This window comes from Gymnodraco acuticeps, unplaced genomic scaffold (assembly GCF_902827175.1).
Source record: "Gymnodraco acuticeps unplaced genomic scaffold, fGymAcu1.1, whole genome shotgun sequence".
In the NCBI taxonomy this organism is placed as follows: Eukaryota; Metazoa; Chordata; class Actinopteri; order Perciformes; family Bathydraconidae; genus Gymnodraco; species Gymnodraco acuticeps.
Window position 1 is genome coordinate 111,842 of NW_022990665.1, and position 15,719 is coordinate 127,560.

The following is a 15,719-nucleotide window of genomic DNA, read 5'->3' on the forward strand; positions in this document are numbered from 1 at the left end:
CCTTTTTAAAACATACTCGACTATGAATTGTATTTTTCAGCATACTATAACTTTTTAATCAAACATTTGACATACTTTACTTTTTTCAGAATATTTTAAACATACTAGGACTTTTCTAATATTTGACATACTTTTACTTTTTCAGAATTATTCGACATACTGTTCTACAACTTTTCCACCACACTGTTTTCTGACTTTATTTTTCTCAACATACTATACCACATTATTTTCAAAGCATACTATACCATTAGGATTAAGTTCATATTTAAACACTTAGACACAGTATACGATGACTTTTTTAAACATACGGTATACTGTTATTCCTTCAGACCTTTTCCATGTACTTTACTCTATACATATTTATACACACTATATTTTTGACATCCTGTTATGTCTTTTTTTAAACATACTATGATTGCTTGACATACCAAGACTATTTTTAGACATGATATACCATGAGTAATTCCAATAACTTATCTATGACCTTTTAAGACTTACCTAACACTAGTTTGATTTTCAATGTAAAGCCTCTAATGAATTATAATCGTAGCTCAAAAAACTCCCCTTTACATATTAGATTTCCATTGATTGCAAAGTAAAGACCCTTCAACACACAACACAAAGTGAAGAAGGTGAGAATTTATTTAGAGAACATATGTACAAGGTTACAACATAAACATTGTTTTGTGTTAGAACAATGAGGAATACTTTTCTAAACAGTAATTAAAGACGAGCAGTGAGGAAAGTAAAAACAGAACAAATGAGAACGTAGAGAACAGGACGATGATTGTTCTAATGCTATGGGCAGGGTGGAAGCACCAATAAACAAACACTTTAACATCACAGATCATGAGTGAGCTCAAAGTAGATGAACTTCCTCACGTGGCATGATCCATTCTCCATCCGATTACATTAAATTGGGGGCGAAACGGCTACTTCAAAACTAAGAGCCAATGACCTCTAGAACGATCCAACCCTGATACACACAAAACATCAATAGCAGCAGTATTTTTTTATTCTTTTTAAAACAAAGAAAGTGTGGCAAGTGTTCCAGATGTTGCCTCCAAAGTGTTCCATTACAAACACAGAAATCCTCAGACCCTCAGCATCAGGCGTTCGACAGGCAGTAAGGTGCGCACGGAAACAAGTACATTCACACTGAAGAGCGGGCGCTTCGGCTTGTTCGAGGGATGTGCAAGGAAAGAGAAACGGAGAGAGAGCCTGTCGTCGATTAGAGGAAGGAATGAGTGGGGAAAAGGTAAAGTAGCTACCTTGAGTTTCTGTGTGTCAAATTCAAACCCAGCTGCATCTCAATATCTGATTAAAAAGGTCCATGAGGCTTTCACTTAGTCTCAGCAGAGGGTTGAGAGTGTGGAAAAGGTAAAGTAGCTTCCTTTAAGGGATAATGTTTCCTTTCTCCTAAGTCTATTGGGAAAGAAATGCTGAACTATGTTGAGGGTTTATCAAGTTCTACAGCTGACACAGGTCTCCATGGAAAGAAAACTAAAAAGAGACAGATCCACTCAATCAAGGTCCTTCCTCCCTAAAAAGTTGATATTTTTCTGCAGAAGACAGACGGTCCGTGGGCTGGATTCCAACCCGGGAACAAGTGAGCTACGTTGGCGCTGCATCTGAATTATTTCTGATTCAAAAAGGTCCATGAGCCTTTGTGTCTGACTCCCTGCTCAGTAGATGGTGAGGCTGACGGAGCGGTTCATTTTCTTTCCGATGAGTCTGGAGGTTCGGGGCGTCGGATGCACCGTGGAGCGCGTCAGGATCCGGTCGCCCGATAACACTTTTTCTTCCGCTGCAGCTCGCGCCTGCTGAGCCTTCTTCAGCTCTCTGAGGAGGAAATATGTTCAGTTAGTGATGAGGACACGAGGAGTTTCTTTGACTTAACTAGGACCACAAATATCACTATACTTTGGATGTTTTCTCAATTTATCATTAAAGAAAAACCTGTGAAAAACCGCAATGAAATTCAGTCTTCAAGTAAGAGCTGCAGTAACAATTTATTTAAAGTTTTTCATCTATCATAAATGTGTATCTCTTCAAAGTGTTTCCTTTGCCGTTCAGACTCACTTCTGCAGCAGAGCGTTCTTGAACTTCTCGGCGTTGAGCTCGACTCTCAGCTGGTCGGCGCTCATCCTGGCGGCGGTGAGCAGCACCGGGTGTTTGATGAGCTCCGAGGTGGAGGGCCGTCTGCTCGTGTCGGGGTGGATCATCAGCTGCAGGACAAGAGAACATATGAGATTAGGATGTGGAAGTAAAAAGTGATATTAAGGTGTTTCATTTAAAATGTTAAAAGGTGTCTATTATCATCTGGCCGGGGACAACAGCTGGAAATTAACAATGTTGGCTAAAGCTGCCCCATTTAATGTTTTTTTGTGACAGTTAATTAATTTGTCCACGACAAACAAATAAACTAACATGATTATCAACTTTAAAAGCACATTATTTAAATGCTATTTTTTTTAATATATTGGACTGTTTATTTCTGTGTCTTGGTTTCTCTTATGTACATTGCCTTTTTTATGCTGCTGCAACACAAACATTTCCCAAATTGGGACTACCTACCTACCTACCTACCTACCTACCTACCTACCTACCTACCTACCTACCTACCTACCTACCTACCTACCTACCTACCTACCTACCTACCTACCTACCTACCTACCTACCTACCTACCTACCTACCTACCTACCTACCTACCTACCTACCTACCTACCTACCTACCTACCTACCTACCTACCTACCTACCTACCTACCTACCTACCTACCTACCTACCAGACACAGAGTGGAGGCAAAGCATAGACATGAATGTGAATGATGAATTACCTTTAGCAGACTGAGGAAGTCTGGAGAAAGTACTTGTGGGATGTTGGGGAGTTTTCCCTGTCGGATCTCGTGCCATTTGTCTCCGTTGGTGGGGAAGCGGCTCGGCTCCCGACGCGCTGACGACGGTCAGAGCCAGAGCAAAGATGTCCGCTTTCGTCAACTTACTGTAGTCCTGCAAACGATAAAGAGGAGGAGTGTTATCGACACTGAAAAGATTGACTTGATGAAAAGATAAAAGGCAGTTTTTGAAGTAAGATGACAAACCTCTTGTAAGACTTCGTTGGCGAGGTACCTGCTGTCCCCTTCCTCCACCTGAGGGTTGTTCACTCGGGTCACATGACCGAGATCACCTGGCGAGAGAGAACAGATTAGAGTCATGACAATCTTAATCGCACGTAACATTTAAGAACAACGTGATGAGAAATTCAACCAGAACTGGCAACCCTTTATCAACCCCTCTAACAATAGTGTATCCTTCCCACAAAGTATAACGGATTAAATTCACAAAAGTACTATTGATTTATAGAACATCTACTTGCTTTCCCCCACCCCCTCATTTCCAATAACACACATGTCTATATTTGAACTAAACTATAAATACGGTATTTCTACTAAATGTACCTCATTAGTGTATCATAATTACTGACCTGTACAAATGTAACGTTCATTTTGTTTACTTTTTAAATGTCTTCAACCTGTACTTCAAAATCACACATTAGTGGAAGCATCTTACCTATTTTGTAGACGACGCTGGTCATTCCCTCTTCATCGTCACAGTCATCGCAGCTCGACACAGTCTTCCGCGAAATAAAGATGTTGCCTAAAACAAAGACGTTTATAATTGACATTAGTTTCAGACCAAAGAATGTCATAAAAAATATGGACTAGTGCAATAAAAATGGCAGGAATCAAAATATGCGTTAGGCAAAATGTAAATCGGCATATCAAGGTTTCAAGGCTTTTACTGTCATGTGCACATAGAGAGACGAAGTCCCTCCCTTTCCGGGGGAGCTCCATGGGACCTTATTTAAAAAAAGTATGTATTGAAGTCAATGGAGAGAGAAAGATTATCTTTAGATCCCGTTTGAATTGTGCCACGAATTACACATATGATGTTTGTCAATTTAAAAGATAATTTTGCAAGTCAAAAAACTTAAAATGCTTCGTAAAACTGTGAAATAACACTTTTTTTGTGTGAAACCGCTCAATGAACTACAACTCCCGTCTCGCACCAAGACGGCCGTCATGTTGCACATTTCACTTCTTCCTTTCAGAATGAGGCGAAAAGTATGAAAAGAGGTGAAAATCCCTCCAAGTCTGGGCGTGTTGAGAGCTGCACATACACACAAGGGGAGTTAGTCGGTTCCGTAAGAGCCAGCATGCGGGACCGGGACTCTGGGATTTGTAGTCTTTCTAGTTGCGTATTTTTCATAGTCTTATATTTCAACAGTTTTACGACAAACTGTAACTTTTTTTACATGGAAATTATTTTTTAAGATTGACATCATATGTGTAATTCGTGGCACAATTCAAACGGGATCGAAAGATACTCTCTCTCCATTGACTTCAATACATAATTCTTCCGAAATAAGGTCCCATGGGTCGGAAGTAGATGGGCGGGACTTCGCCTCTCTATAGCTACAGTGTAGTTAAAATCTCAGGTCACAGGCTCCTCCTCCAACAGTGCAGCACAATAAAACAGATACAAGTAAATACAATAAAATATAATATAATAGAAACTGTGCAGAATAGTCTATACACAGTAGTTGGAATATTGATATATACGAGTTGCAAACAGATGAATGTTATGTAAATATATATAATATGTTATATAAAGCCTAACTTTTCACCCTATTAGTATAATCTAAAGTACTCACTGGGCTTGATGTCCATGTGCACCAGCGTGGTGGAGTGGATGTATTTGAGTCCCCGTGTGACCTGCAGCAGCAGATCCTTCAGCTCCAGCTCCGTCAGGTAGCTCAGCCTCCTGTAGTTGTCCGAGATGGCGTCGGACAGCGTTCCTCCGTTGCAGTACTCGTTCTGGATCAGCATGTGGTCGTCCTCTGCCCAGGCCGAGTAATATCGAACCACGTGGGGGTGCTGACCCAGAACAGCGTGAGCGTAGACTTCCCGCAGAGCGTTCTGTCTGCAAGGAGGAGGGAGACGGAGGGTTTTAATTAAAAAGGAACATCTGGAGAACGCTTTGAAGTTAAAATGGAGGGAAATAAATAGGGTCTCGACTCTTTAGTTTTCATCCATTGCTCTGAAATGCTTGTGGAAGATGACATAGCTCACTTAAAAAAGGTTAAAACGGTGTAAAATGCAAATATTAAAGTTGGAAATATTCATTTATCAATAACAGGCTTTGAACACGTGTTGTAATTCAAATTCAAGCATCCTAAGGAAGACCAGGTCTGTTTGCATAGGAGTTGTTTTGCCACTGATTTCCTTTCCTATTCAACACATGGCATGATCCAGAAGCAGCAAATTCAAATGTTGGCAATAAAACTACTAACGATGTGAATGTGTAAATATGCAAAAGGACTCTTGGATGACTTGGGGTGCATCACGTCCTCTTTAATGTTGATTGTCTTTGTTCCATGGTAATCTCCAAGTGAACTTACTCGTCTATTGATCCTGCCAGAGGCTTCTTGGATCTCTTGATGGCGTAGATGCAGCCGTCGAGTCTCTTCACACATTTGAACACGGCTCCGAACTCTCCACAGCCGATCTTCTCCAGCTCCAGGAACTCTGAGACGTACCGAGACATCATGTTGCTCTCCATCATGGTGATCCTCTGAGAGAACAAAGAACACATTTAACATCAACGTGTCCAATAAGTCACAAGAGACATTTAGCATGGGAGTCAATGCCACAAACGAAATAAGTTGCAGCGCTAAAACAAAGTTCAAGAAAAAACGACCTGCAGAATGCAAAAAGTGCCGGATGAAGAGAAATAAATGAACTTATTCCCAACTATAAATGTGTGCTTTACTTTATATATAATTAAAATCACATAATCTTTTTAATATGGCTTTTGATTTGGGTTAACTTTCAATTCTCACTAGTATCATTGTTCATGTTTTACTGTATTTTCTTTCTGTTTTGCTTTTAAATGGTTTTATTTTTTACATATTTTCACTGTAGATGTTTTATCTTGCTCTGTAGAGTGACGTGTCCTAAAACCTGAAAGTAAACTCCTTCCGGTTCCTTCGACAAAAAGCAATGAGATTTCTCCATAGGGTTTAGGAAAATAGCTGTAAATAAGGTCTGTGGTTGAGACACATTTAAGAGACGGGTCACGTTTTGTTCAGCCGGATAATATCCACATAGGTCTACCCTACTTTTATAATTTTCTAATCATAAATCTAGTCGCCAGAAGCAAAATGCTAACGTTATGCTATAAAGGAACTACAGCAGGGTCGCTGCTTCAACGTCACGCCAACTTAAGATCCATATTCAAACTACAGATTCAAAATGGTACAAGTTGAAGCGTTTGTTTGAACAGTTTGCAGGAGGCAGGCAACAGGGCAAACTAACTTAGCGGAGTGTTTACGTGTTCGGTGTAATGACGTAAAATGGCCTCCACAACTTCTGTAGTCCTATTCAGCCACTTGTTAACAACCATCGTTTTTCAGACACGTAAACTCTTCAGAAATCACCAGTGGGGTCACTGCTGATGGATTTAATGTCGTAGAACAAAACGTGATCTGTCTCTTCAATTTGTGTCAACCACAGACCTTATTTGGAGCTATTTTCCAAAATCCTATGAGAAATCCCATTGCTTTTTGTCGAAGGAACCGGAAGTGGTAAAATGCTAACTTACTTCCGGGTTTTAGGATGCGTCACTGCGGCACTCTATTGATCTTAATATTGTTGTTGTGTTTTCTGTAAAGCACTAGGGGCTGCTTTGTGCTATACAAATAAAGTTTATTATTATTATTTATAAGGCAAGGCAAGTTTATTTATATAGTCCCTTTCAGCACACGGCAGGTGCTTTACAAAATAAAAAACATTTAAGAAGAAATACAGCAAAAAAAACATTTTAAAATGGCCTTTAACATCTTAACCTCTTAAGCCCCACGGACCCGAGCTCGGGTCCGAAAATGCTATATATGTAGCAACAGTGCTATATCTGAAGTGTCATTCATGAAACTATTAATATTCCATACCCATCTGACCGGAGGAAACTTGGCTAACTGACGATACGAAAAAAAAATGTTTTTCGAAAAAGAAGTCTCACAAGAAGCCTCTAAATGAGCCCATGGCAAAAACGGGCAATTGCTATTTCTGCTCATAACTCACAAAAACGATCATTTATAATTCATACTTTCCGCACAAACACATTTTCTGAAAGCTGAGATTCCACAGATTCCATGGGTGTACACCCCATCACTACAGGCACAACATTAACCGAGCTAGCAGCCAGAACATAGAAAGTAAACAATATCAGTTTTCAAATCCATGACAATAATTAGGTCTTACCTTGGCTGTTTTGTGATCAAAAGTTGTGTTCAAAGGAATAAAAACGCTGCTCAGGGTTAATCCAATGTCTCTTGTCACTTTAAAATGATTACTGATAATCAATTATTTCATTCACGGCAGAAGAGTAGGTCCAACGATTAACAGTCCGTGGCTTCAGCTGCGGGAGATGCAGTTTACGCATAGCTCCCCCTCCGCAGGCGTAATGTATTTACGTAATTTGAAACTGCTACTCGATTCGATTGGCTCTAACGATTCAAAAAATGTGTCAATCACCCAAATCGACCAATGAGTTCCAGAGATAGGAGCTTGCGTAAGTATAAATAAAGGCAGTATAGCTGGTTTACGCACGCCCCACTCTTTTTACGCAGCATACCTATAGCATAGCATAGCATGTCCCGCAGCGACAGGAGAGCAGAGAACGGCAGATCGATCAGCGAAACAGCAGGATTTGTTTTCTTTGTCTTCATTGTAACAATGGCAGCCAGAAAGAAGACTTTTTTTGTCCGTCGAGGAGGCATTGGACATCGTATTTCAGGACTCTCCGTCAGAAGATAGTGATCTCGTCACGCACGAAGGGGACAGTAATGACTCTGATTATGAACCTCCGTCACCGGAAAGGTAATCTCTCTGTTTGTATCTATTACTTATTTATTTGGTGTAAGAGTATTCATCTGTTTTTAACTTTTTGTTATTTATTTGGTGTAAGAGTGTATTCATCTATAGTAATTTCACACACGTGACAATAACACGATGGCATCCATCTTGTGATATAATGTTCTTTCACACACTCAACAACAAAGAAGATGGATGCCGTTTCTTGTTCTTGCTGTTGAAAAATACAAGACATGTTGAATTTAACACGGTATTACATTTCATTTAGCTGACGCTTTTATCCAAAGTGACTTACAACTATATATTAGGGCTGTACCCGAATATTCGACTATTCGTTCGTTGGCCAACTATTCGGGTTTCAATTTAATTATTCGGATATTCGTTTTTTTTTTTTTTCAAATTATTTTTTTCTTCCCCTAAATGTATGCTATCAATAAAGGCGAATTGCCATATTCTTATACTATATTTATACTTTTGAATTGCACTGTTGAAATGCTGAATATACAATCTCAGCCTGTGCTCCTGACATCGCGTTCACTCAGTCACGAACGCAAACGGCACGCTTCACCTCGCTTCACACACCTGAACACAAAATGCCGAAGACTTCAGCTGTGGGGGACCATTTTAAATTGGACGACGGTAAAAAGAAGGCAGTGTGCCAAATATGCGACAAGAAACTGGCCGGTGGCACAACAACTCTGAAAAGTCACCGGATGCTGTAAGTACTAGCCTAGCTTAGCTTAGCAAGTTGCCATGATGAAGCTGCTTTATCCGCCGTTTAAACGGTAACGTTACACATGATAAAATCGTGCACTTACTTTGCTTGGAAAATCGTTGCAAGCAACCGAATTGTTTTTTTTATATTAGTTTTTCAATTTTATCGGAATAGTGAAAATAATAGGAGCAATGTGGAACATCTGGGGCTAAGGCAATTATTGGCATACAGTTCGTTCATTTATTTTTCGTTCTTCATTTATTTAAATACTGTTTACTGTATCGGTAACAAGTATTACACGGTTAGGCCTACTGTTACGGCTATGTTATTAAAAGTATTGTTGTTATAACAGAAATATGTGTTTTGTATCTTCAGGTTGTAAAACGTTATAGACGGAATTTGGAACCAGATTTGGTCCCCGGGCGCTGCGCTGCGGCTGGGTTGGCTTGCGGCTGGCAAGAGGACACATTTAGTTTTAATGTATGCGAGTACTGAGACAATAAATAAATATAAATCGTAATAGTATGCTCTTTCTGCCCTTCTGCTTAACAGCGTGTTGTCAGGTGTCTCGGAGCGTGTTATGAAAAAATGTTGGCAAAAAAAAATGTTATAAAAAAAAAAAAAGATCTCTCCGCACCGAATATTCGCTGTTGATTACTACCGAATATCCGGAACCCGAAAAATGGTATTCGGGACAGGCTAGTAGGGCTGTCCCGAATACCATTTTTGTGTGTATATATATATATATACATATATACACACACACACACATATATATATATACATACATACATATGTATGTATATATATTAGGGCTGTCAAACGATTACAATTTTTAATCAGATTAATCACAGCTTAAAAATTAATTAATCATGATTAATCACCATTCGAACCATGTCCAAAATATGCCATTTATTTATGTATATTGTTGTGGGAATGGAAAGATTAATGAAAGAAGGCGGATATATCCATTTAACATAAACATTGTTCTGTGTGTCAAAATGAAAGACAACCCACACACCTATCAATCATCAAACCGTGGGGTCTTAATTCATTACGTGTTGATTTCTATCAACGGGGGAGTACTTCAGGAAAGTCGACAGAGGGGCGGCGGCGGCTAGTGGAGTACTTCGTGACCACAGAGTGCTAACGTTGTGATCAGCTGTTTTAGCGCAGTTCTCCAGTGAGGGGGGGGAGTCTCCCTCAGCAGCCGGTTGGCGTAGTTTTGGCACAATTCCGTTGTACAGACCGACGTTAACAGCAGCCCTGTCTGTGCACACGGAGACCGACTCTGTCGTCCGGTGATCTAACCGCCTTCTGGAAAAGCTTCACAAGTACGTCAAATGCGCTTTGTGACACAAGTGACGGTACGCATTTCAGATTACGCACATAACCTGCGTACCAGTTATGTGCACCCCTGTACTACAGCAAAAGTATTCTCCGTCGGGACTTCCTGCAACAACACCACGCCGTTATCTTGATTCCGATTGGCCAGAAGACATTATCAAAGATGTTCTATTGAGAAGACGATCACTACGTGACAAAAGTTTTCAAAACCGTGGCTACTGAAATCAATCTTACTAACTGCTCTCTGTGCAATTTACTCCGCACGAGTTGGCAGACTTTATTTTGCTTACTTTAACATCATTTTTCATGGTGGGGCTAAGCCATTTCTTGGTATGGGTGTAGCCTACCCCAGCCATACCCTGGCGCTGCCACTGGTGGGATGTATGGGGCGGGCCATTCTGCACATGCGTTAAATATTTGAACGCAATTAATTAAAAAAAATTATTACCGCCGTTAACGCGATAATTGTGACAGCACTAATATATATATATATATATATATGTATATATATATGTGTGTGTATATATATATATACACACACGCATATATATATATATATATATATATATACATACACACATATTACATTACATTTAGCTGACGCTTTTATCCAAAGCGACTTACAATAAGTGCGTTCGACCAACAAAATACAACTTGAAGAAAACAGAATCATATAAGTACATCAGGTTTCATAGAGCAAAAACATTTCAAGTGCTACTCAACTGGCTTTAGATAAGCCAGTCCTTTATTAGTATAAAAGTTCTTTGTTAATAGTTCTATCGCTCGAAGTGGAGTCGAAAGAGATGAGTTTTCAGTTTGCGCCGGAAGATGTGCAAGCTATCTGCCGTCCTGATGTCAATGGGGAGCTCATTCCACCATCCTGGAGCCAGGATAGCAAACCCACGTGTTTTCGCTGATGGGAACTTGGGTCCCCCTCGCAGCGAGGGCGCAGCGAGTCGTTTGGCTGATGCAGAGCGTAGTGCACGCGCTGGGGTGTACGGTTTAACCATGTCCTGGATGTAGGAAGGGCCAGATCCATTCGCAGCATGGTAAGCAAGTACCAGTGTCTTGAAGTGGATTCTAGCAGTTACCGGAAGCCAGTGAAGGGAGCGGAGGAGCGGAGTGGTGTGGGAGAATTTAGGAAGGTTGAAGACCAGACGAGCAGCTGCATTCTGGATGAGCTGCAGAGGTCGGATGGCACATGCAGGTAGACCAGCCAGGAGGGAGTTGCAGTAGTCTAGGCGTTCTGTTCAATATTTAATATTCTGTCTGTCATATATATGTGTGTGTATATATATATATACACACACACATATATTCAGTCAGTAAATCCTTAATTATAAGGAATAATTACCTTTGATGGTGGCAATAATTCCTCCTCTCCCTCTCCGTCGCTCGCCTCCATGTCTTCTCCACAGGAGCTGAAAGACAGCAGACAATAGAGGTGTTGTTAGCATTCATTCCAGCAGGGGGCAGCAGTGAGGGGGTGGGGTGGGGGCTTCAGGAGCACATGGCGAGTTGAGCAGTAACCATGAGGTCTTGATTTCCAGCCAAACCCCCCTGGCCTCATAACGGCTCTAACGTATCTGGTTATAACAATGGCTTGGATCTGAGAAGCAGATAATACGGTTAACGGGTTCAGCTCGACGTCAACAGGTTTTACTGAAACTGTAAATAATAGTTATTTAACCAAAAACAACCAGGAAATGTGAAACCAAAATATTTTGGACTGCAGCTGATCAACTCCCCTCAGCCATTTGGAAAACAAACTTATCAGTTTGTCGTTGGGGTTTGTTACACCTTTGCTGAAGTCAAAATCATGCATATTTTAAGAATTTCAACGTGCATTTGCAAGCTGTAAACGCATCTAAACATGTGGTAAATTAATTTTAATTTAGTTACACTTATTATTGCACTTCCCCATTAACTTTAAATGTGTGTTAAAGTGCGTTTGACCTCCAAAACTATGCTTCATGGCAGTATTTTAAAGAAGAGTGGCCCATTAAAGCATAACAACAAACTTTTAAAAGTGCATTTCCTGTTTGTTAGTACACCTAGCATCCTATAATTCCAAGCCAGGCATGTAGTTAATGATTTCCAGCCCCTATAAGAGCCGAGCTGTGTTTTGTGATACACGTCCCTCTAAAGTCGACAGGTATTTTCTAACAAAACTCACTCATTCCAGTGCGCTCTCTTCCTGTTCCTCTGCTGTGTGGCGGACTGTATGAGCAGGGAGTCGGGGGGTGAAAGGGTTAAAGTTGACCAGGGGCGTCTGCTGTCTCTTGCTGCTGTCGGAGAGAGACTTTCCTGAAGGCTCCACATTCTTGAACAGGGCGACTCTCCGGCTGGACGACCCCGACCCGGCGCTCCTGGCTTTGGAAAGCAAACTCTGCAAACAAATAAAAAGAGACGGACAGATTTAGTGCTTTGATAATTACTTCAAGAGCAGGGGAGAGGAAAACAGCAGATATACATATTCAAACCTTTGTAAAAAGGAAGTCTTGTGAAGCTAGGTCGAAGTGTGTGTTGTGTATTAGGGGGAAAAGGTAAAAAGGAAGTTAATATTCCTACTTGATTTTTGGTAAATGTACTACTACTAATGTTGTGTTCCCTGAAGCAACTGGTTATGTGTATGCATTAGAAAGGGTCAGAAAAAACGTGTTACATAATCCTGGTTGACAGTATGTTGGTGGTTCTGGTAGTAAATGTGGTGCTTCAACTGTAAATGTTGCGTAATGAGGAAGAAAAACATGTCCAGGCTAAAAACTCCATGTCACCAAATGATCTGGCAGAGTACAGAGTACATTATGTAAGAGCTCAGTTACACATTAACTGGTGAACCACAAGTATCCCAAGGAATTCAAAAAAAAATAGATGACCTGGTTTGTTTGTGTAAGATTTGTTTTGCTTGTTCTTCTATCCCATTTAACACATGACATGATCTAGGATCAGCCAAATCAACATGCAAGCACACTCAGAGGAGAAATGTCACTCCAAAGTGCTTGTGTAAGCTGACATCATTTGTCTGAAAAGGTTCAAAGCATGTCAAATTCAAACATTAAAGTTCTAAATATGAGTTTATCAATAACAGGCTTTGAACACGTGTTGTAATTCAAATTCAAGCATCCTACGGAATTTAAAAAAAAAGACCAGGTCTGTTTGCATAAGAGTTGTTTTGCTTGTTTTTCCAGATTCCCTTTCCTATTCAACACATGGCATGATCCAGAAGCAAGATAAACACATTTAGAGGATAACATGTGCTCTAAATGCTGTTTAGAGGTGTTATGCAAGATCATAACTTAACCTAAAAAGGTCCAAAGTGTGCCAAATGCTAACATTTAAGTGATTTCTTAATAATCTTAACTAAACCACTTACTATTTTATCAATAACAGGCTTTTTACACACTTATAAGAGCTCTTCAAACACTATAAGGCTGTGGTAGTTTTCAAAAACAAAATGAAATTGTCTCTCTGAAACTTGCTTTATTTCTGCATCTAAAAGACCACTCACTTAGATATACATTGATATCAAAACTAGTGTTATTACAGCATACGAAACTCTACCTTTGGTGTGTGCGGAGTGTCAAAGAGTCTGAGTTTTCTGAAGGTTTTGTGTGGAGGTGTGTCGGGGCAGTCGGGGATCGGAGAGCTGGACGCTTCCCCGTCGTCCTGCACGTACGACCGGTCCGGGGAGCCTCCGTACAGCCGGGAGGACTTCCTTGGAGACGGGGAGCAGCGGGCGAAGATCACGCTGTTCGGGGACCGGAGGTGAGAGGGGGATCCGAAGCTCTCCTCGTCCCACAGCTCCACCTCGTCGTCCCCGCAGGACTGGTTCAGGGGGCTGCTGCTTCCCTCCAGGCGCTTATCCACCGTGTCCCGTCGCACTGGCATCGGGGAATCCATCTCCGTGAAGCCGGACTCCCCCCCGGTGCTGTTGTTTACGTCCTCTATGGACTCATCCTCCCCATCGCTGGAGGTAAACTGTAGTTTCTGTCGGAGTGGCACAGCTTTAGGAGTCAGAGATCGATGGCGAGTGTAGCTCGACATTTTTCTTTTCAGGATTTAAACCCCGGCGACGTCGACGGGAAAATCCCCCGGTTGAACACCCGCTACTGTTTAAGTAGCCAAAACACACAGTGAACTTCCAACTACCTTAATGTAAAGGTATCGAGTGGAAAAAAACGTGTTCGAAAGCGACCGTTAATACTTTAAAAGTCCGTTAGCATCCCAGGAAAAGTTAGCTTGTTTGCTAACTCCAACACGCCCCTCCAACTGCGAGAAATGGAGTCGGCTAGCTAGTAGTCACCGTCCCGAAGAAAGTAAAAACAAACAGAAACTACCCGGTCAAGTTGGGTATTGGTATCCGTCACTCCTCGATGTCTCGCGGACACAGAAACAGGTTTTTCCGCAATAAAACAAAATCAATGTTGACAGAAAAAAAGTTTGAATGAGTCAAGAAGAACTAGGCGGCTCTTCCCATCACGCGCGTGGCAAAGGACTTCCCGCGACCGTTGGTCACATGCTCCGCATCAGCCAATCAGAGACCTCCTCGGATATTTGAAAGATGGGCGTTCCAGAGAGGTCTCGGGAAGGGTTACGTCATCGGTAGAACAGTAACGTAATGGCGCGAAACGCCGCGTTGCCTTTCAAGTCTCTGCAGGAGTCAACAATTAAAATCAAACCTCGAGACAATGCGTCTTTTATTCAGATCGCATGGTCAATGGAGCCGCGATAAATACAAAGGGCAGAGTTCAATCTGAATAAAAAACCCTTCTGATCAGTTTATACAAGGCACAATAGATCTAAAACACATCGTTTATTATAATTATAAAATGGATCTGAGTGGTTTAAAATAAGTGGTCGAATAAGTTATTATTACATATATTTATGCATTTGTTTCCATATTTAATATTTTGTCTAAGCATTGATTTATTTATCTATATATTCTAAGTTAATTTGTATTTATACATGTAGCCTATAGATGGATTTAATTGGTGTCATTTTACTCATTTGACTAAAAAGGAGCTTTACCAACATATAAATACAAGTTAAATTCTTGCAATTATATTCTTATTATATAACTTTCTGAATGTAACAAGTCTACCTCAATAGTAGTTTCATTTAAATATTTAAATGAAACATTGAATGCAGGACTTTTGCTTATTTTGCTTAAGTACAAATACATTTTTCATATAATATATGTTCAGGTTGGTAAAGTAGGAAATCCATCATATATTCATTTACAAGAAAAACATATTTCAAATTGTATCGTAAAGTAAACATATGAATAGAAAATTGATTGAGAAATCCCCCTTTCAGAGTGTGACATACTATAATAACAGGTTTTATGTAGGATTTGAATGCCTGACATAATATATTCGTAATTTTAAAGCTGTTTGAGATAAGCCACTTTTCCTGTATATGTTCTCTTTATCAACACAGCATCTTATTGTATTAATTAGTACAGAAGTACAATATTTGCCTTCAATTACGATGTGAAATTTACATATTGCATATACACATCAGTCTGGATATTTCCCTCATCTATTGTAGAAGATTAACAGTACTTTTTGTTAACCATATTTGTCATTGGATATACTGCAAAGTTACCGGTATTCCTTTTAAAAATATAATTGTTTGACAGAATTTAGTTACTCTGACCTCTACTACAAATGTCACGCACCCCAATACCATTGACTCATAAATGAAATGTTGTGTCA

General features: G+C 40.3%; 1 protein-coding gene across 1 annotated transcript; it reads right to left on the reverse strand.

Annotated features, from left to right (window-relative positions):
* Positions 1–619: 619 nt before the first annotated feature.
* wee1 (WEE1 G2 checkpoint kinase) lies at positions 620–14,532 on the reverse strand. Its single transcript, XM_034229605.1, is given in 12 exon segments — positions 620–1,842; positions 2,083–2,228; positions 2,841–2,933; positions 2,935–3,012; positions 3,105–3,190; positions 3,574–3,660; positions 4,718–4,986; positions 5,465–5,637; positions 11,354–11,420; positions 12,176–12,240; positions 12,242–12,388; positions 13,564–14,532. Coding segments are annotated over 12 exon segments (1,851 nt in total). The 5' UTR covers positions 14,047–14,532; the 3' UTR covers positions 620–1,685.
* Positions 14,533–15,719: the final 1,187 nt, after the last annotated feature.